This window comes from Lutra lutra, chromosome 16 (assembly GCF_902655055.1).
Source record: "Lutra lutra chromosome 16, mLutLut1.2, whole genome shotgun sequence".
Taxonomy (NCBI): domain Eukaryota; kingdom Metazoa; phylum Chordata; class Mammalia; order Carnivora; family Mustelidae; genus Lutra; species Lutra lutra.
In genome coordinates this window covers 49,628,517-49,650,460 of record NC_062293.1, presented here as the reverse complement: position 1 = coordinate 49,650,460, position 21,944 = coordinate 49,628,517, and the positions used below count along the sequence as shown (strand labels likewise).

The 21,944-nt window shown below is 50.1% G+C and overlaps 1 protein-coding gene and 1 long non-coding RNA gene across 2 annotated transcripts; both read right to left on the bottom strand.

Moving 5' to 3' along the window:
• Positions 1-619: 619 nt before the first annotated feature.
• On the bottom strand, positions 620-21,794 carry GID4 (GID complex subunit 4 homolog; the record flags this gene model as incomplete). Its single annotated transcript, XM_047706041.1, has 6 exons — positions 620-740; positions 3,591-3,721; positions 5,264-5,365; positions 10,881-10,988; positions 15,747-15,806; positions 21,330-21,794. Coding segments are annotated over 6 exons (930 nt in total), but the record flags the coding sequence as incomplete, so codon positions are not given.
• Positions 17,080-19,384, bottom strand: LOC125087047 (uncharacterized). Its single transcript, XR_007123338.1, has 2 exons — positions 19,119-19,384; positions 17,080-18,967 (listed from the first exon to the last, which is right to left on the bottom strand). It is a non-coding gene; the product is annotated as an uncharacterized LOC125087047 (long non-coding RNA).
• Positions 21,795-21,944: the final 150 nt, after the last annotated feature.

Here is a 21,944-nt window from a genome sequence, read left to right as displayed (position 1 = left end):
CCACTGACTAGGTCGGCATGAACACGGCGGGGCTGGGCAGTGCCAGGTGACCCCGTGAAGCAGCCTCTGCCTCCCGTTTCGTTGGCAGATGCTGCTGTAGCTCCCCAATTCCCTGCACAGAGCTCTGGGGAGGGTGGGGGGAGACACGTGTGTTGGGGCTCTGCCTTCTCTTAAGCTACCAGACTAAGCAACTGGGGGTAGGGGAGGAGGCGGCGCACAGGGCTGGGGCCTGGGCAAAGACCACTGAGCACCAAGGCTGAGGGTGATTGGGGTTGGGGGGGACTGACCTTCTAATCGGTTGGAGGTGGGGATGGAGGAAGGAATGGGCCTCATGGGCCTTTCGGTGATACAGAAGTTAGCTGTGCAGGAAGGAAAAGTGCATTTAAGGTAGCTTAAAACCAGATGAAGACCAAACTGCCGCTGAGAGCAGGGAAGGGCGGAGAACGCGCCCTGCGCCTGCCCCAAGGGTCGGCCGTGCTCCTTGGTTTCTGTGGGTTAACATTCATGCTTTCCAATGCGAGTCTGCTCATGAAGAAACAGGAACACACGTTCTCCTGGTTCTGGCAGGTACACAATTTTCTTGGCAAAGTTCTTTTTTTTTTCTTTTTTTCTTTTTTTCTTTTTTTTTTTTTTTTTGCCAAGTTCAGTTTTATTTGGTTCCTGCTCTGAACCGCTGTCACCGGAACTCGTAGATGGGCGCACTGTGTTCAGGAACGTGAGTTAGATTTAGAGACTGATACCTGCAGTGCGAGGAGAGAGAGAAACGGAGGCAGTCTAAGCAGGCTGAAGACCGAACAGAGGTGCGGAACCCCCTCCCCACCGCCAGAGCGCCTGGCGGGCCCCAGGCTGGAATCAGAAGGCAGATGCATCTCAGAGCTCTGCGGCTGCACCAAGTTTGCTTCTCTTTCTGTTTCTTTGGTTCATTCTCCTGAGCTCTACCTACGAGGAGCTGCTTCTAGGTCTCATGCTCTGACCACGAAGCAATTAGGGTACCTCTTACGAAAGGAGAGGCGGGGGGCACCTGGGTGGCTCAGTGGGCTAAGCCTCTGCCTTCAGCTCGGGTCATGATCTCAGGGTCCTGGGATTGAGCCCTACATCGGGCTCTCTGCTTGGCAGGGAGCCTGCTTCCTCCTCTCTCTCTGCCTGTTGCTCTATTTGTGATCTCTGTCAAAAAAATAAAATCTTAAAAAATAGGAGAGGCGGACAAGCTCTGGGCCTCATCCCTGCCCTCCACTCTGCCTCTTTCTGTTGTCCAACACTCAGCCTCTCCAGAAACATTGGGTTGGACCAGCCTCGGGGCCTCATGGGGAGCAGAGCACAGCCCACGACTACTCACGGAATACAGGGACTTCCCAGCCAACTCCAAAGCCTATGTTACCATTCACTGCATTTTCTCCCCTTCCTAGACACGGCTATGAGGCTTTGAGAAAATCAGAGTTCTGAGGTGTTTGTTTTTGCCTCTCTGGTAGGTGCTCCAAGGAGTTAAGCGGATGAAGGAGAAACAGAGGCTGGGACAATCCGCACACGGGGACGATAACCCCCAGGGGACATTCAGAGTTGACAGGGTAGATGCTAGCTCTCCCTTTTCTTATTTCACATGGGAGTGAGGAGGAGCATGGGAAAAAGCAGTTTATTTCTCACCAAAAAAAAACCACCAAAAAAAAAATGAGGAAAAGCTTGTGCATTAGCCATCAGAATATATGAATCCAAATCACAAAACCCCACTTCATACCCACTAGGACAGCAATAATCATAAAGACATCATAACAAGCGTTGGGGAGGATGTGGAGAAACTGGAACCCAGTGCATCACATGCTTTAGCGGTTCCTTCAAAAGTCAGGGAATTACTGTATGACCCAGCAATTCCATTCCCGGGTCTATGCCTGAAGGAATTGAGAGCAGAAATTCAAACAGAAACTCAAACAGATACTTATACACTCAGCAGCATTAGTCACAACAGGCAGAAGGGGGAAACAACCCTGCAACTGATGAACGGAGAAGCAAAACGTTGTACAGCAGTCCCCCCCTTATCTGGGGGCATACATTCCCCAGTGGATACCGGAAACTGTGCAGAGTACTGAATCCTACGTATGCTGTTTCTTTCCTGTACAGAAACCTATGGTAAAGTACAATTTATTAAGTCAGGCACAGTAAGGGATGAACAACAACTAGTAATAAAACAGTTATAACAATATTCGGGGATGAAAAGTTACATGAATGTGATCTGTCTCTCTCTCGAAATCTCTTCTTGTGCTGTTGTCACCCTTCCTGTTGTGAGGATTTTGGGGGGGGGCATGCCTGCGTGAGGAGTTGAGGCGAGTGAGGCAGGCACGTGACCACTGACCATCAGCCTCTGGACTGTGCTGACCTCGGATAACCTAAACTGCGGAAGGCAAAACCGCAGATAAGGAGGGGCTGCTGTCCATCCGTACCACGGAAAATTATCTAGCAGTTAAAATGAAGGGCTGACCCATGCTGCCACATGGCCGAAGCTTTGAGCACCAGGCTGGGTGTAGGAAGCCAGACACGAAGGCTGGTTCGTCATGTGTATGAGGCTCCCTTTATAGAAAATGTCGGGAATAGGCGTGTCTGTATAGAAAGATGGTCAGTGGTTGCCTCGGGCTAGGAGGAGATGGGGACTCGAGGCTGAGGGCTAAGGGGCATAGGGTTTCTGGTCACGGAGTGATGGCCGCACAACTGGGAACATTCAGGACGACCGCACTGCATGCTTTCAGTGAGTGCATCGTATGGTATGTGAATTCTCTCCATCGAGCTATTACTTTAAAAAGGCTATAACAGGTTTGAAAAACTCCTTTGAAAACAGGGCAATTACTGAAACCCTGGTAATCGGGGCACTGATTTGCAGATCTCATTTTGCTGCCACTGAACAAGGAACCTGAGTCAAGCCAGCGAGAGACATCACTCGCAAGTCGCCAAAGCGGGAAACATTTGGAAGGGGATACAGTGCTCCTACATTCGGAGAGGAAATCAGGTATTTTGCGACCGGGTTCCTTCTTCAGGTCCAGCAAGGTGCTTGGAGCAGCAGCAAGGGGTCAGGAGAGTCCCCAGAAAGGGGACCAAAGCCAGCACTTGAGGTGGCACTCCACCCCTCACCTCAGACGAAACACGGGGCAGGACTGCCAGGTCCCATGGGGGCCCCTCTGTCACCAGACTGAGACCAGAGCGCATGGGGCCAGCATCTAAGGACTGTGACCCCAAAACCGGAAAGGCTGCTAACAGCAAAACTCACCCTGTCCATAGCTGGAGCCTACGTTTTCGTTACTGATTCAATTTGGGAAGAAATACGAAAGTGGCCAAGGTTGGGAGAAATGCTGCTGATAACAGAAGTGCCTGAAAGCTTTGAGCAGTGAGTTTCTTCAGTGAGCACACTGAGATTTACTCTGCTCTATGGTTAGGGATAGGAGTCCCTCCACGAGCAACTGAGATCATTCAAAGAGGCCCCCACGTGCAGATAGAGCACAGAAGCTACGCAGAAACAGGTGGAGAGGGTTTTGGACTCGGCAAGCGAAGGGAGAGCCTGGGGTGGGGGACAGCGGCAAGCCGCCCCCTTTGCCTCTGGGGTGCCTTACCATTCTGAACTCCTATGGTAATAGTAGCCCTCTATGGAGGCTGCCGACTTCTGGAAGCAGATGTAATAGAACCCGGCAAAGGAAGCGCCGCTGATGTCTTTGATCGTGTGGTCTGGGACCAGGAACTGCTCCTGCACACAGATGGAGGAGGTCAGTAACAGACGGTGTGCTCCAGCCGCGTCTGGGACTTCCCGTTAGCCTTCAGGTGGTTCTCAGGCTCCAGTGTCCCATGGCCTTGCCCAGACTTGCCGGATGATGGTGGACATCTGCATTTCAACCCGATCTGTCAATAGCATTCTAGATGCTAACACAGTAGCCTGTGTCTTGAGCTCACTGAGATCAGCAATGAAGAGAGGGCTCTAGAGTCCACGCATCTTGGAAATGCCTCAATACCCACCTACGTGTCAGAGCCCACTGACAGAACGACCAGGGAAGAGGAGGTTTCTGGCTCACCCCGGGAACTGGAGCTAGGCTCCTGATCACCTCTGCTTTCTGAGGGCAGATCAATCACCACTTGCCCGCGTAACACCCCCTCAAAAAGCCCGACACCTCATCCACGGCCATCAGAAGGGTACCGTTCTTGCTCGGGCACCTTGGGAAGAGGCGAGCCTGTGATCTCCCATAGCCAAGCTGAAAGGCTACATCCGGGGACCTACTCTCCCGGTGAGATGAGGTCAGTGGCCTCAGGGCCCCAGGAGGTCTACCGAAAGTCCATAGCGAGTCACACTGAGAGACTCTCTCCGTCCCTTTCCTCAACCTCTGAAATGCTAGTTTTTAAAAATTAATTTTAAAATTGGAACCTTGCAAGATACTTCCTTTAGTGCTTTATTTGCTGGCACGGTTCCCACCAGAGAGCAAGCTCGCGAGGGCAGACTGGGCTTTTACCCTTTGCACTTGGCTTGTGTCTATGCAAGAAGGGACGGAGCCCGCCCCCCTCCCCAAATTCTTAGCTGTACAAACTAAAGATTGGGAATAACGCTCAATGATTTGCCTGTATGGAAGCTGGCAAGATTTCAAGATAAAACCGCTTTCTCCTACGGATTGGGAACCAGGGGTTGGAAGCAGGTGTCTGCTCAAAGTGATTTCACAAACCCGCTTCACGATTTTGCCAGCCTGTGGCTGGAATGCAGTAAATCCCAAGCTATCAAAAGAGAACACAAAAGACGTGTCAGCCCAAAGCCAATCTCTCGAGTCCAGCCAGATGGAGCTCTCTGAGGGCTCGTGAGAGTGGAAAACCCAAATTCCATTCCTGGTCCCTCATTTCCTGCTGGAGGGAAGCAGGCAAGCTGAGAGCGCACTGAAGCTTGGCTAGAACGTGATGAGGGAACAGTCACTTACACGGGTTCGCGACTGAGAGCAGGAAGTGACAGGGACGCACTCTGGGTCTCCCCTGAGTCCCCAGAACACCAGGGACGACTCAACCTGGAGAGTCAAGGGTGCTGAGGGCCGACCACCGCCCCCTCCAAGCATGAATTCATCTGCTAAACCACCAAACGGCGTCACCAAAGACAAACCATGGGGCATGGTGGCAGCTGGCCAGTGTGGCCTGGAGCTGTGCCCACTTTTGTGAGCGTGTAAAGGTGCTACACGGAGACAAGCGGTCATGAGCACAGACCCAGGGAGCAGATGGGGCGCTGGGTGCGGTGCAGGCTCTGGCTGGCCTGGGACCTTACCTTCCACCTCATGAAGACATAATCCCCATTCTTCAGCTCTTCATAATCAAAGTCATCGGAATTAAATGATTTTGCATACTGATAAAAAGCCAGAAACTTGCCCTGAAAGCAAAAAATTGAGCATGAGGACTGATGGGCGGAGGGGGAGGCCGGTGTCACAACTGTCCTCCTGCGCCCAGCGGCGAGTGCCTTTGCAAAGGCGTGACGGCGGCTGGATGTGCCCACAGAGCAGCAAAGGTGGAGGATGGCGGAAGGGAGCCTGTGGTCCCCATCCGTGAACTCAGGCCTGACCCACCCACCCCCTCACCGCCCCCTGCCAAGGCAGCAGGGCATGACACCTGCCTAGTTAATGCGGTCTGAGGAAAGGCCCCCTGGGTTGGGAACGAATGTGATTCCAGAGGGCCTTTTCTCAGGACACCTTACCACAAGCAAAGCCAGGAAGGACTGGCGGGAAGATCTCCTAGTCAATCAACACGAGCCACGCAGAACAACTTAGAGCCATCACGTCACCCCGAAGGCAGAAAAGGGCTTTACTAAAGCGGGGTCCTCTGACACAGGAACGTGGCTTGGGGCCAGCCAGTGAAGTAGAAACAGGAAATGGGTAATATATGTTAAGTCCTTTTAAAAGCAGAGACTAGAAATAGGCTACAAAACTGTGTCTCATGATCCTATTTTTGTAAAAGAAAAAAAAAAAGAAAAAAGAAGGTTAATACCTGTTTTAACTTTGGGTATTGTTGTTATAGATGATTTTTTCCCTTCTGCTTGTCTATTTACTCAAATATTTAAAAAATAAATATGCATTCATTTTATAAGAAAATACCTAAAATAAGATTTAAGATACAGAATTTGTGACACGTATATTTCTTTTTCTTTTCTTTCTTTTTTTTTTTAAGATGTTATTTATTTGACAGAGAAAGACACAGTGAGAGAGGGGAATACAAGCAGGAGGAGTGGGAGAGGGAGAAACCGGCTTCCCGCTGAGCAGGAAGACTGATGGGGGGGGCTCCATCCCAGGACCCTGGGATCATGACCTAAGCCCAAGGCAGACGCTCAAGGACTGAGCCACCCAGGCGCCCCAACACGTGTATTTCTATTCTAACTGGATTAAGTATATGGAATCTTGACTTTAGGGCACCACCGTGATACCGACTTCAAGTATCAGGAAAACTTGAGGGTGAAAAACAAGGTCTCTGATTCCAATTGACAGGCGGTCCTGGTTTTACTGCACTTTACTTCATTGCTCTTTGGAGATACTGCATTTTTAAAAAAGATTTATTTATTTATTGGCGGGGGGGAGAAGGTGAGGGAGAGAGAAACTCGAGCAGACTCCATACTGAGCACAGAACCCAATGCAGGGCTCGATCTCACGACCCTGAGATCACGACCTGAGCGGAAACCAAGAGTTGGATGCTTAACCAACTGAGCCACCCAGGTGCCCCAGATGGTGCATTTTTTTTTTTTAATTGAGGGTTCGTGGCAACCCTGTGTTGAGTAAGTCAGTTAGTACAATTTTTCCAATAGTATTTGCTTCCTTTGTGTCTGTGTGTCACATTTTGGTGATCCTTGCAACATTTCAAACTTTTTCATTACTCTGATCTGTGATGAGTGATCTTTGATGTTACAATAGAATTGTTTTAGGGTGCTACCAACTGCCCCCAAATAAGACAGCAAACTTCATCGATAAATGCATGTGTTCTGACTCTTCCACTGATTGGCCATTCCCCCCTCTCTCTCCCTGTCTCCTCAGGCTTCCCTCTTCCCTAAGACACAATAATATTGAAATGAGGCCAATTAATAATCCTACCACAGCCCCCAAGTGTTCAAGAGAAAGGAAGAGTTGCATGTCTCTCACTTGAAATCAAAGGCTAGAAATGACTGAGCATCTCAGAAGCTGAGACGGGCGGGGCTAGGCCTCTTGCACCAGTGAGCCAAGCCGTGAACACAAAAGGAAAGTTCTAGAAGGACATGAGGAGGGCCTTAGAGGGAACAGATGAATGATAACAAAGCCGTTTAGTGGTCTGGAGAGAAGGCCAACCCAGCCCCGACACTCGCTTCAGCCCAAGCCTAACCCAGAGCAAGGCTGTGACTCCCCCTTCAGTTTGGGGAAGGCTGGGAGGTGAGGAAGTGGCAGGAGAGGCCGAAGCTGGCGGAGGCTGGTTCGGGAGGACTGAGGAATGGTGTCGTCTGCATACCACAGACAGGCAGGCTGAAGCAGCACGCGCTGACAGAGAGGCTGCAACAAGTTCTCCAGAAGATTCCAGACCCTCATTAAGCTAATACACTACACTAAACAACCACACTAAGTAACAGACTCTGAACATAGACGAAACCGCTTTCTGTCGGTGGAGATGCCATCCAGGACTGTCATGGCCGGAGAGCAGCCAACGCCCAGCTTCAGAGCGTCGGAGGTGAGGGCGACTCTCCTGCCCGGGGCTGACACAGCTGGTGACTTCAAATGAAGCCGACGCTGCGGGCCATTCCGAGAGCCCCGCAACCCTTAAGAGTTATGCTGAGTCTACTCTGCCTGTGCTCTAGTAAGGGAACAAAGCCTGGATGACAGCACGTCTGTTTACAACATGGTTTACTGAATATTTTAAGCTGAATGTTCATACCTCCTGCTCAGAAAAAAAAATTTCAAAATATTACTGGTTCTTGACAAGGCACCGAGTCACCCAAGAGCTCTGATGGTGACAGACAGTGAGACTTCCGCTGTGTTCAGGTCTGCTAACACAGCACCCACTCTGCGGCCTGTGGAGCAAGAGCTCATTTCAACTTTCAAGGCTTTTTATTTAAGAAATAGACTTCAGAAGGCCCTAGCTGCACAGAGAGTGATTCCTCTGACGGATCTGTGCAAAGTAAACTGAAGACCTTCTGGAAAGGATCCACCATTCCGGATACCATTAAGAACCTTTGTGACTCACAGGAAGAGGTCAAAATATCAGTACAGGAGTTTGGAAGAAGCGGATTCCAACCCTACAGATGACTGTGAGGCTTTGAGACTTCAGTGGGGCCAGTCACTGCAGATGTGGTGGCAACAGCAAGAGAACCAGATGCAGAAGCGGAGCCTGAAGATGGGCCTGAGTGGCTGCGAGCTCATGATGGAACCTGAACAGAGGAGCTGCTTCTCCTGGAGGAGCCAAGAATGTGGTTTCCTGAGATTGAATCTACTCCTGGTGAAGATGCTGTGAAGACTCTTAAAACAACAACAAAGGACTTAGAATATGACATGAACTTAGCTGGTAAAGCAGCAGCAGGGGTTGAGAGGATGGACTCCAGTCTGGAAGGAAGTTCCATGGTGGATAAAATGCTATCGAACAGCATCCGGGGCCACAGAGAAATCGTCCACAAAAGGAAGAGCCCCCATCACGGTGGTCAACTTCACTGTTTTCTTGTTTGGAGAAATGGCCAGAGCCACCCGAACCTTTTGCAAGCACCCCCGCCGCCAGTCAGCAGCCATCAACACTGAGGCGAGACCCTCCACCAGCAAAAAGATTAGGATTTGCGAAAAGCTTAGAGGATGCTGAGCGTTTCTCAGTCTTTGAGTTTTTTTAAAATTAAGGTGTGTACATTGTTGTTTTAGACCTAATGCTACTGTGCCATTCACAGGCTATAGTATCACGTAAACATAAGTGTTATATCCACTGGGAAACCAAAACGATTTCATTTGACTCACTTTACTGCAATAGTCACTTTATTGCGGTGGTCTGGAACGGAACAGAGCCCGCCATGTCTCCGGGGCATGCCTCTGTCAGTCATTGGTGAAGCCCTGACACATGGGGATCCCACATGGGACACTGGGACACCAGCGTGGGCTGGGAAAGGTACAGGAAATAGAGTACTGCAAAGGTGCCCAGACTGCTGGGTGAGGAAGGGCCCAGAGGCTGAGTTTCTCATCCTAACATACCAAGGATGGCCTTCTTCGTCCCTGTGTCACTTAAAATACGTCAATTCAGCCTAACGAAGGAGATCCAGATATTTTCCAGTGTTCTAGTGGAAGTCTGGCACACTAACAGCTGGTTTCCAGGTAGTTAACTTGCCACAGACCTAGCTTAGAACTGACTATTCACTGAGTCTCAAAGACCTCGCCTTTTTGGCAGAACTGATTTGAGATGGAAAACCCCGGTTGGACAGGAGATAGGCTGTGGCTCAGTACAAGGAAGAGCCTTCCCGCCAGGGCTGTCCGAGAGAGAAGGGATCCATCTTGTGAGGCCTCGAGCAGCACGGAAGAGCCCGCATCGGGCAGGCTGGGACCAGACGGCAGCAGGGAGCCCCTCCAACTCTGCTCCTGATGCCGGCTCTACGCGCACCGCTCGGGCTCCCCAATTCCCTCTTGTTCATTCCCTCGTGTTGCACACACACAAAGGACTGACTTTCGGTGTGTATTTGCGACAACAGGTAAAACATGTAACTTATCAAAAATGGTTTTAAAAGCTCAAGTTTAAATTGAATTGAAATTCAGCATCTGAAGGATGTTCCTTTCCAATCTCAAGTAGAAAACATGAACAAGCAAAGCGGTTAACCTACAGTGAGGTTAACTAGGACGAGGGTCTGCGGTAGGGAGTCCTGTCCAAGGACTATCGTGCTGGAATCAGGAGAGAGCTCGGACAGGCCAGGTAGAGGTGTAGTGGGAAGCCTGAGGCATTCTAGAGTTTTCGTTATGGACGTAATCACTCTGGGTGGGTTTAGAGGGTGAGCACATTGGACTTCCTCAGTGTTTAACCAAAATTCACTGGGGTGCTTGGCTGGCTCTTTGGTGGGGCGTGCAGCTCTTGATCTCAGGGCTATAGGTTCGAGCCCCACATCAGGTACAGAGATTACTTACAGATAAAATCTCAAAAAACTGGGGCGACTGGGTGGCTCAGTGGGTTGGGCCGCTGCCTTCGGCTCAGGTCATGATCTCAGGGTCCTGGGATCGAGTCCCGCATCGGGCTCTCTGCTCGGCGGGGAGCCTGCTTCTCTCTCTCTCTCTCTCTCTCTCTCTGCCTGCCTCTCTGTCTACTTGTGATCTCTCTCTGTCAAATAAATAAATAAAATCTTAAAAAAAAAAAATCTCAAAAAACTAAAAACTAAAAAAACAATAATAAAATAAACCAAAATGCACCATGGCCATGGTCAACTAAGCCAGAAGGCTATTATGACAGGCTGGGAAACGGATTTTTGAAGGCATAAACTTGTATGAAAGCCAATGAAAAGACTCGAGCACGGTGACTCTAAGTTGTCTCAAAATGTTCAATAATGGTGAGTCAGAACACACCCCACACGGGACAGTCAGAAGTGGGGGCACTGGAGTTTCCAGTGGCATCCTGATGATGCTGAAGTTGTGACCGTGCATGTCGGTCTGGAGCTGGGTGAGAACCCCCCCCCCCCACTGCCAGGGCTCTCCCCACACAGAGATGCCAGCGGAGAAGCAGCTGTCTAGAAACTGCATCTCCACCTCATGCTAACCCCAAAGACAAAGGCCATTGCTCTGTGTCTCCCAGGGCTCCCCACATACAGAGGATGAGAAAGGAATGGTGTACAGGCAGACAGGACAGGGGACAATGATAAGACCCAGAGAGCTAAGTTCCTTGACTTTCCAAGGCCTGGGGGGCCCGGAGGAGACCAAAGACCTACTCACCCAGTGTTTCCGATCCACGTCCTCATCTGCATCCCACTTCCGCGTTAAGAAAGGGTGTTTTTTGCTGATTATTTCTCCTTCAAAGAAGGTCGTAAGGGTTGGATACTCCTAAGGTAAAAAACCAAGTATCAGAATAAGGGCTCAAACAGGAGTTTTTACCTTTCCCAAAGGAAAAAATCAACCTGACTTTAACTTATTCCCAGGACTTGGACAAAATGATCACTCTGCTAAGCAATGACCTTTGGGTCAGTCCAGCGATCTGCCAATGGCAGCAGCGTCAACGTGACCTGGGTGCCCAGAGAGTCTTCTGGACTTTATGGAGTTTGCCAGAAGCAGAGAACCCTCCTTCGACTTCACTTGTTACATACTGCTCCCTCAGAAAAGAATTTTGGACAAGTGCATTCCGAGTGTTCTAGAATACAAAGCAGATAGTAACTAAGTAGAATTTACTTTGCAAGGAATTTACTTTCCATTCTTCAGGCTTCCAGGGGTGGGTGTTTTGTTTTGTTTTCTTGCAGAATACTTTGGTATATTAGGGTACATTTAATTCTATCATATGAACTAAGGCCATCCACTCTAAGGAAAATACATGTAAATTACGTCTGCGATGGAAAATCACAACAACAGAAACAAATACCATGGGGAAAAAAATAAGCTGTCATCCTAACCGGATGCTTAGAATACTCCCGTCAATTTTATTTGCTATTTGGTCACCTGCTAATAAGGAGGCACCCAAGATTTTGAAAAAAACTAATGGAAGAAAAAGTTCACAGAAGTCCACCATTTCTCTGCATTTATGAAAAAGCAATCAACTGACCAACCAACCGGGCAACCCCTCGGCCCAGCCTGCCAGGCCCTGGTGTTTCCTGGAAACGTGGTAATAACGGTCACTGGCCCGGCAAGCCATGGATCTAAGTCCTAATGTCCCTGGGACCACAGAGGTCCCACTTTCTTCTCCAGACCCTAGGTAGGCCCCTCTTATTCTGCATCAGACACCTACACGTGTTTAAAATAAATCTGTGGGGCGCCTGGGTGGCTCCATCGGCTCAGGTTATGACCCCAGGGCCCTGGGACTGAGTCCCACAGCAGGATCCCTGCTCAGCGGGAAGTCTCCTTCTCCCTCTGCCTGCCTCTGTCTCTGTCAAATGAGCACATAAAATCTTTTTTTAAATTTTTTTTATTTTGTTTTTTAAGATTTTATTTATTTATTTGGCTGACAGAAATCAGAAGTAGGCAGAGAGGCAGGCAGAGAGAGAGAGGGAAGCAGGCTCCCCACTGAGCAGAGAGCCCGATGTGGGACTCAACCCCAGGACCCTGAGATCATGACCTGAGCTGAAGGCAGAGGCTTAACCCACTGAGCCACCCAGGAGCCCTTATTATTTTTTTTTTTAAAGATTTTATTTATTTATTTGACAGAGATCACAAGCAGAGAGGCAAGCAGAGAGAGAGAGAAGAAGAAGCAGGTTCCTTGCTGAGCAGAGCGCCCGATGCGAGGCTGTATCCCAGGACATTGGGATCATGACTGGAGCCGAAGGCAGAGGCTTTAATCCACTGAGCCACCCAGGCGACCCTGGAAACCTGATTTTAAAGGTATAAACTAGCGGCATCTGGCTGGCTCAGTCGGTAGAACATGTGATTCTTGCTCTCAGGGTTATGAGGTGGAGCCCCATGTTGGGTGTCCATACTTAAAAATAAAATCTTTAAAAATAAATAAATGGGGGTGCCTTGCGATCTCTCTCTCTGTCAAATAGGTAAATAAAATCTAAAAAGAAATAAACAAACAAACAAATAAATGAAGGTGTGCCTGGGTGGCTCCATCAGTTAAGCACCTACTCAGGTCAGTCAAACCTGCTCAACGAGGAGTCTGCTTCTCTCTCTCTGCCCATCCCCGTTTGTGTTCTCTCTCACTCTCTAATAGATAGAATCTTTAAATAAATAAAATAAAAGTATAAATTAAATCATGCTTATCTGTTTTAGGGAGATCTACTAAGAAAGAAAGTTCTGGATCAGTTAGTACCTGACTTGAGGTTTTTTTTTTTTAAAGATTTTATTTATTTATCTTTATTTATTTTATTATTTTATTTATTATTTATTTTATTTATTTTATTATTATTTTATTTATTTATTTTTATTTATTTTATTTTTATTTTTTAAGATTTTATTTATTTATTTAACAGAGAGAGATCACAAGTAGGCAAGAGAGGCAGGCAGAGAGAGAGGAGGAAGCAGGTCCCCCGCCGAGCAGAAAGCCCGATGCGGGGCTCGATCCCAGGACCCTGCGACCATGACCTGAGCCGAAGGCAGAGGCTTTAACCCACTGAGCCACCCAGGTGCCCCCTGACTTGAGATTTTAAATGGAAAGCTACACGTGTGGATTTTCTGAGGTTTGAGCTTTAACATTTTTTTTTAAGCTTCCACAAAAAAGACAGAAAGGAAGAAAATGATAAAGCGGTCGTCTTGTAGTACAAAGATGATACTTATGGCTCAACTGCACGTTTTCCTAATGAACTGATTCTGCGCTGGAAACATTTCAGGCAGTGTATCAAGGGGACTGCAAGGTACCCCCAAGCTCTGAGAATTAAAAGAAACACTGCCTGATGAACGAGTCAATAGGTTCAGAAGTTACCAGAGAGATTAACTGTCTCCCAGGGTAGGACCAGGAGATTCAAGCACTTGCATAGAGCCAGACCGGCGGTAAGTTTTAAAGCCAAAGGAAGAACTCCGTTTGCGGGAGGGACATCAAGAAAATGACTCAGAGAGGAAGAGACGAAGCCAGCAACCCCCGGCCCCAAGGCAGGCAAGGGCTTCCTGCGGGGGTCCAGCTGTGGTCAGGCATTCAGATCATCCAAACCACTCCCCACACGGATTCCAGGCCGACCAAAACCTCTCCGGTGATGGGTCTGGCTTTCCATGTAGACCCTCTTCCTGGGGGATTAACACCCAATTGGCTACTAAGTCAGAGGGAACTTCTGGAACATGCATGTACCTCAGTTCAGAAATGCGTAAACGCACACTCTTGTGTATATATCCGTCTCGGCGAGTTTGGTTAGTGTGACATCTCCTTGGTTCAAACAAGTCTGCCCAACCTCAGCAGAAGCTTCCAAATTCGTTTAGTGAATGAGGGGAGGGTTAGCCCATGACTCCCCGAAGGCTGGGCTCCTAAGCCCTGTGCCAGACGCGGGCCCCTCCCTAGAAATGTCCCCTCTCCCCACTGGTGGTTGACTCAGAATTACCAAGAAAATGTTACCTGACACCCATTCTTCACAATTCTGGGATTTTACTTCCAGAAGGCACAGTTTAAAAACTGTGCTCAGGGGCGCCTGGGTGGCTAGGTGGGTTAAAGCCTCTGCCTTCAACTCAGGTCATGATCCCAGGGTCTTGGGATCGAGCCCACATTGGGCTCTCTGCTCAGCAGGGAGCCTGCTTCCCCCCTCCCTCTGCCTGCCTCTCTGCCTACTTGTGATCTCGGTCTGTCAAATAAATAAAATCTTTAAAAATAAATAAATAAAAACTGTGCTCATTTGTGAATGTGAGGTAACTAAGAGACAAAAATTACCTCCAATTGAAGAGTTCATTTTCTATATTGTATGCATGAGGAAGACTAGGGCTAAAACCCAACCATTTAAATGCTTTTATTAAAATAAGTTACATATGTGATATTTTCACAACTATAAATGGAAAAGCGAACAAACCCGAAAAGCTCTATTTTACAATACAGGCAATAAAGTCATTCAGAGAATCCCACCATTTTTTGGCATTTCAGTGATTATATACAGTGACCACATACTGGATTTAGAATTTAAAGACTGTATTTATTTATCTGACAGAGAGCAAGGGAGCCTGCACAAGCAGGGGGCGTGGTGGGCAGAGGGAGAAGCAGGTCCCCACTGAGCAAGGAGCCTGATGCGAGGCTTGATCCCAGGACTCTGGGATCATGACCTGAGCCGAAGGCAGAGGCTTTAACCCACTGAGCCACCCAGGCGCCCCATATCCTACCGTATCCCACTCTATTTACTATCCCAGTCTAGTTGATGCGCGCCATCACATGGGTTGTGGGTCCGCGTGGTGATTCGACAATGCTAAACCTTGTTCTGTGTTCACCACAACGGTAGCAGAGCGGGTATTTTTCATTCTCATTTTACAGATTAGGAAAGAGAAACGAAAGCTCACAGCCCCAGCAAGAGGCAGAGAAAGGACGTCCCTCCAGGCCTTCCCAAGGCTCGGTGGAGCCGGGCCACGGACAGGGAGGACTGGTCAGGCCCACACCACGGCAGCCAGGTCAGGCCCAGGTCCTCACGGAGGAGTTAGGCGGCTGGGCTCCATCCCCTCCTGGTCTTCCTGCTGACTCACTAGCAGGGAAAGAATGGATGCTCTTTCTTGCCTTCCATATCCCTAGGAGTTCTGAGACTTCAAAAGTTTGGTGCAGAGAAAGGAAAACCCTCTACATTTCCCTAGTAGCTCCTTGGGTTAGGATCTGGGTGATCACCTGACATCGTTCCAGTGAGTGAAGGGGTTTAAGGAATGTCAAAGACCTCGGGCCTGGAAGGATTAATGCATAGCTCAGAAACCATTAAACTTGGAATGAGAGGTAGTCATATTCCTACTCTATATTTTTTTCCCACCAAAGGACTAAGAAGAAAATCAATAGTGTTGGGAACACTGTGACTTCTTTATAAACTTTAAAGATTTGTGCATCTGTACACTTTCCAACAGGACACATCAAAACTACATCCTTTGTGTGTGAAGTACAACTTCACAGGGAGCTTTAGTCGGGCCTCAGGGTCCACGCTCTTGGCCATTCACACCCTGAGAAGGCCATGCGTGCGGCCCACCATCTAGCTCTAGTTCATTTGAAGGAGTGCTTACCTCAGTAAGGCCTTTTATCTTCAGGTATCCACAAAGGTACGAGTTCCCCGTGTCCACATGCTGGAAGGAAAAGGACACACAGTCTGGTTACAAATGGAGGAACCCCTGGGACAAGCTGGGGATGCTGTGGAAATCCACATGTTCTGCGGGCACAGGCCACGTGGGCTAAGGGAGGTCTGGAGGTGGGTGCCCATGGAGCTCGGCCGGGGCTCACCGGCCTTCAAGACCTTCGGGAGTCCGCCCTACCCATGGGCCTGTTCAGACCAAGGAAGCTGATCCCAGGACCCTCTCAACCTCCTCAGCTGAGTATCTCGAGACCAAAGTGCTTTTCTGGAGCAGCGAGCCCATGCACACAGGCCTCCTGCCGGTCTCCGGAGTGTACTCCTCCCCTACACTCACACTAAGCACAATCCTACATTAGTTCTTTTTTTTAAAAAAAGATTTTATTTTATTTATTTATAAATAAATAAATCTCTCTGACAGAGAGAGACACAGAGAGAGAGGGAACACAAGCAGGGGGAGTGGGAGAGGGAGAAGCAGGCTTCCTGCTGAGCAGGGAGCCAGATGCAGGGCTCGATCCCAGGACCCCGGGATCATGACCAGAGATGAAGGTTCAGAAGCTTAAGGACTGAGCCACCCACGCGTCCCTGTGCATTAGTTCTTTATGAAATGGGAAGCATATTCAGGAAAGACCTCATACAAAGACTGCTTGGGCAAACATTTCCGTTATGAACCAAAATGCTGACCCCCAGATCGGAATACATTGTTAAGTGTTCACTCTGCCCATTTCATAGCCGAGCGCCCATACTTCTTGGTGAAGAGTTTGGAGGCTACAATGAATAGGGGTAACAGGCACGGGAGATTTTAAGGCTGAGTATCCACCACTTACGGGTTGCTGAGACACTGCAGGGTGCCTACCCAACAACCAATTTCCGACCTCTCCATGCTGCCAGGGCCCAGATCCTGGTCTGGCACCCACCCCGGCCCCACAGGGCCTGGGCAGCCCTGATGGACCCAAGGCAGACACATGCCCCTGTTCCCTCGTGAGTCATTAGTTTAGGGGCGAGTGACCCAACCAATCAGGTATGTGTGCCAGTCTCCTGGGGAGGCCTCTGGGAAAGATGCTGGCTTTTGAGGAGGCCCTCTGTCTTCCCCTGGAAGTGGCAGTACTTGTACGAGTGCCCAGGCCCTCGGCAGCCACCTAGAGACCATGAGGACAAACAGGCCGGGAAATGCCAAGGATGGCAGCGGAGAAACAGGGAAGGGAACGAGGCCCCTGAATGACCAATCTGGAACCAAGCCACCTCCGAGTTTCTTGTAATCAGAAGTGCTAGGTTCACTCATTCTTTAAACTATTTTGAGGTGGCTATGGTTTACTTACAGCTTAGTGCGCCTGAACTGATACAATTCACCCAAATCTATACAGACTGGTCCCGAACAGGCAGATTTTCACATTTCATGATAACTTGGGCTCCCTTAAAAAGCAGACCCCTGGAAAGAGAGCAAACCCAAGTACAATGCCGCTGGCACGTAGATGTTAATGTTAAGTGAGGTCTCATTTTAAACAACTAGGAAAGTTCTGTGGTATTTTTCAGATTTGGGGACTTAACTACTTTCGTTTACACCGTAAATCATATACTCCAGCAATCCTTAAAAACTGTAATGAGCACAGTCAGCCAGAGGAGGTCAGCACCAAAGCAAATGGGCTTCAGTGAAGCTGAAATGCTCCCACAGTTTGGACCCAGTGACAAAGGTAGCCCATGTGAAAACTGCCAAATCACTTGAAATATCCTCATCGGCTGGCCTTGGCCTTGGATGTGATCTAAAGTGGTTGATCTGCACTAACGCGGTTCAGCAAAGGACTTTATTTAAAGGACACACCAAGCTCTAACCTGGGGCCTTAAATTTCATGTATGCAATTCTCACTGAATTCAATACACTTTGGGGTTTCACAGCTGCTGGAAAGGGTATCAGGTGGCCAAGATACCTGCTAATAAGATTAAAAACCGAACTGGAAGTTGGCTAACATTTTGCATGGATTATCACATGCTCAAGAATCAGAATTTCAGTTTGGCCTCCATTCAACCATGTATCCCTCCCTTTCTGCCCCAACTCATCTCGATGACAGTTGGTGAACTCAAACACAGTACAATGCAGAGAACTTACACTGAACGCCAGGCCAGCATCTCGATGAAAAAGATAACAAGGCAAATGTTTAGCAAGAACGTCTCACAGCACAGTTGTGTCCAACAGCTGCTCTTTCTAGTACCCCTTCACTGTGACCCTGGCCTTCACTTTGGTCTTGGCTCCTTGCATGGCAGAGGAGAAACAGAGTAGTTACAGTAACAACGGCAACAAGGGAAACCCAGCCAGAATCTCACGAAGGTTTGGGAAACTCTCTAAACTAGAATTAAGAGGAAAGAAAGAAGAAAGAAAAAGAAAGAAAGAAAGAAAGAAAGAAAGAAAGAAGAGAAAGAAAGAAAGGCGGGCTCCAGAAAGGCCCAAGAAAAGATGTGCAACATTGTTAGTCATTAAGGAGATTCCAATCAAAACCACAATGAGACACCACTTCACACCCACTAGCAGGACTGCGATCAAAGAGATAGGCAATAAGTTAAAAGTGTCAGCAAGGCTGTGGGGAAACTGGACCCTCATACGGGGCTGGTGGGAATGAAAACTGGGGTAGGCACTTCGGAAATCGGTGTGGCAGCTTCTTGGAGTGGTAAGCACAGAGCTGCCATCAGACCCAACATTCCACTCCCATGAGGAATGAAGACAGTGTCCACATGAAAGCTCATACAGCAATGTTCATTCCATCGTTAAATGGTTTCCAAAGTGGAAACCACTCAAATGTTCACCGACTGCTCAAAGGCCCAACAAAATGCTATATATCCATACAATGGATTATTATGCAATGATAAAAAGGAACAAAGCACGGCCACATCCTACGATGCGGGTGACCGTTGAGGACATGACGCTCGGCAACAGAAGCGAGACACAAAAGGTCCCATAGTGTATGACTCCACATACGTGAAATGGCCAGAATAAGCAAATCTTCGGGAACGTGATGGCTAGGAGGTGAGGTTTCTCTTTGGCGGGATGAAAGGGGGCTAAAATTAGGTTGCAGGGATGCTTACCCAACTCTGAGTACACTAAAAACTACTGACCTGAACACCATCAGTGGGCGAGTTGCGTAGGATGCGAACTCTATCTCAACAAAGCTGTTAGGAAACAAAGCAAGTAAGCAGGAAAGAGGCTGAGGTATATTCTAAGAAGGTTGAGTCCAAGAAACTGGTCCTGGCTGAAAAACCAGGGAGACGATGGGCCAATTCACAGGCCACTGACGGTCTCAGTGATGGACAAAGAGCTCACCAATCCAGATGTAGGGCGGCATTCCTGGGCACGGCCACAGCTCCCACCAGCAGACATCCTACTGAGGTTTGAGCCGGGCTTCTGCTCTGGGCTGCCCTGAGACCAGTCAGTCCTGCACCAACTCAATCACCACTTCTATTAGTTCACAAGGACATGGGCACCCGATAGGACGTTGGAAACACACGAATGACAGAAGCGGGGAGCTGCTGAAGAAGTCAAAGACCACTTCTCTTTGACACTTAGCGACCCTGCTGGTCTACCACATCAGAAACCATCAAAATAAATAATCGGCACAAATTCGCAATCATTCCAAACACGACCCACACCAAGGAGCTCACTGCCAGAATTTTACGATGTTGCCCCCCACAATAAAGAAAAAAGTCTTTACCTTTATACTAAATTCTCACGTTTTAAGCAAAAGACAAGAGGGATCACTACATGAGGCATATAATTATGAAGACTGAATGAATCAGTCACAACAGTTTTCCAGTTATAACAAATGCCACAGCTCACGTGAAAAAGTTAAGTTTATGGAGCAAAGATACAATTAACATGAAGAGGCAGTTTCCTCCACCAAAAAAAGATGAAACTATTGATTCCCCTAAAACAGTACGAAAAAAGAGGGTAATGGTGCTCTACGGTTAGGAGAAAGAAAATGTAGCCGCACTGTCTTTTGGGTGGGACACCCACTTGCTCAGAAGAGAGGCTGTCCAAAATTTACTATTTTTAAAGAGCCAAGGGCACATAAGGCAAAGACACATCTTAGGTTCTGTCCTCAGGCATGGGAGCAGTAAGGTGGCACACTAGGTCCTCAGAGCTTCTGTAAAAGGCCTTTCAAGAGGGCAGATGGGGAGGGGCTTTAGGAGGCGGGGCCTCACACTAAGGAAAAAAGGGGCAAAGGGAGGAGGAAAGTGGATCCTGAGGCAGGCAAGGGTAGCTACACAGGAAGGGGTTTTGTGGGGAAGGGAGAGAAAAAGGAGTATGAACTACTGTTGATCTCTGCCTGGAGAAAAAAATGTCAAGTGTATTTCTATTTGCATGAGAGGGGTGAGGTGCAGAAAAGGGCCAGAGTAGGTAAAGCTGTCGCTCCAAAGCTACCAGAGGCTGGCACCAGGTATTAGGAAATCCAGGTCAAATTGGGGGGGGGGGGGGGGGGGCGGAGGGGAGGTGTACGCGGACAGCAAGGAAATACCGTGTGAGAAATAATACGGGGTGAGTTCGATTTCCCAGCACATGGCTATCAGAGACCAGGAGGAAGCCTTGGTTGTGTAGATAAAAGAACACAGAAAGAGGGTCCCCTGGAGCCGAGGAGGAAGATGAAGGTATGGGTTAGGGAGGCAAGCCGGGGAGACTAGGAGGGGACTGGAGGTGGCCAAAGAATGGAGGCAGGGAGCATGAGAAGCCTAGAGCGGGAGGCCTGGGGCTGGGGGCAGCTGGGTGCCTGGGCCTGGAAGAGACTGGGACAGCTGTGGGGGGAGGGAGGCCAGGAGGCAAGATCCCCACATACTTGGAGGAACTCCACTCAGCAGCACCCAGGATGTGAGTGCCTGGTCTTGAGGGGAGTAATTACCAGAGGCTAGGAATCAGTTGTGGGCTGGGGGGCGCTCAGGGTCTAATGGAGGGAGTGTGCCCAGGTAGCCAGGTCGGAGGGGACTAACTAGGCTCTCCCAAGGAAGAAATCCTGGGAGGAGGGCCCCAGGGTTTGAGGATCCCTGGAACTTAGGAAAGGGGAGGGGAGGATGACTGTCTCAGGTCTGAGATAATTTGACATGGGCCCAGCCTCGGGTAGGGTCCCGAGTCAGGAGAAACCAGTGGAGAGCTCTTCAGGGTCTGAAAGGGACTGGAGGGGGGTGCTGATCTCGGGACGAGAGGTCCTGGGGAGGAAGGACTCAGGTCTGAGGGTGGCCAATCACGGGGGGGGGGCTTCCGGATCCCAGGCAGGCCGGTCACGGGCTTCGACTCCGGGACAGTGTTCAGGGTCTGCCAGGAGCTGCTCCCGACAGGCTCCGGTGTGAGGGGCAAGTCAGGGCTGGGGCTTGGAGAGTGTGAGACACCAGCTGGGCAGGTCCCGGGGGGTGAAGCGCCTGGTGCAGGAGGCCCGGCGGCGAGGGCCTGGTCCGCGGCTGCGGGCTCGAGAAGCCGGGGGCGGGCACGGCCCGTGAGCGCCGCGAGGAGGCCCGCGGGCCCCGGCCGGCCCGGCCCGGCGCTCACCTGCAGCACCACCTCTACGTCGTACGAGTTCCCCTTGCTCTTCTGGTGGCCGCGGAACTTGGAGCCGCTGTAGAGCAGGCTGGTGGCCACGCCGGGCTGCTGGGTGTTGATGGGCGGCGGCGGGATGAGCGAGGCCGCGGAAGCGGCCGAGGCACCGGCCGGCGGGGGACACTCGGTGCGGACCGGCATCGCGGGGTCCCCCGGAGCCAGGGCTGGGGGGAGGGGGAAAGGAACCGCCGCCGCCGCGCGGGAGCCGAGGGGGGTGGCAGGGAGGGAGGGGCCGGGGCGCGCACGCGCGGGGTGGGGGCGGAGGGGGGGACCACCCGCCCGCTGCCTGCGGACCAAGCGCTCCGGCTGCCACCGGGACCCCGGGACCTGCGAGCAGGGCCTCCCTGTCCTGAGCTGAGTCCCCCTCCCCACTTGCCCTCGCACACACACCACCCTTTCGATTGGCTCAGGCGCACCGGGGGGGAGGGAACAGGCTCACGCGGCGCTTCCACCCATTGGCGGGAGGAGAAAACACGTGGCGGGGTGCGCGAGGGGCCCTCTGGGACTTGTAGTCTTCTTCCCGAGGCGCGGCGTGGAGGGGGCGGGGCGAGGTGCGTTTGTGATGCT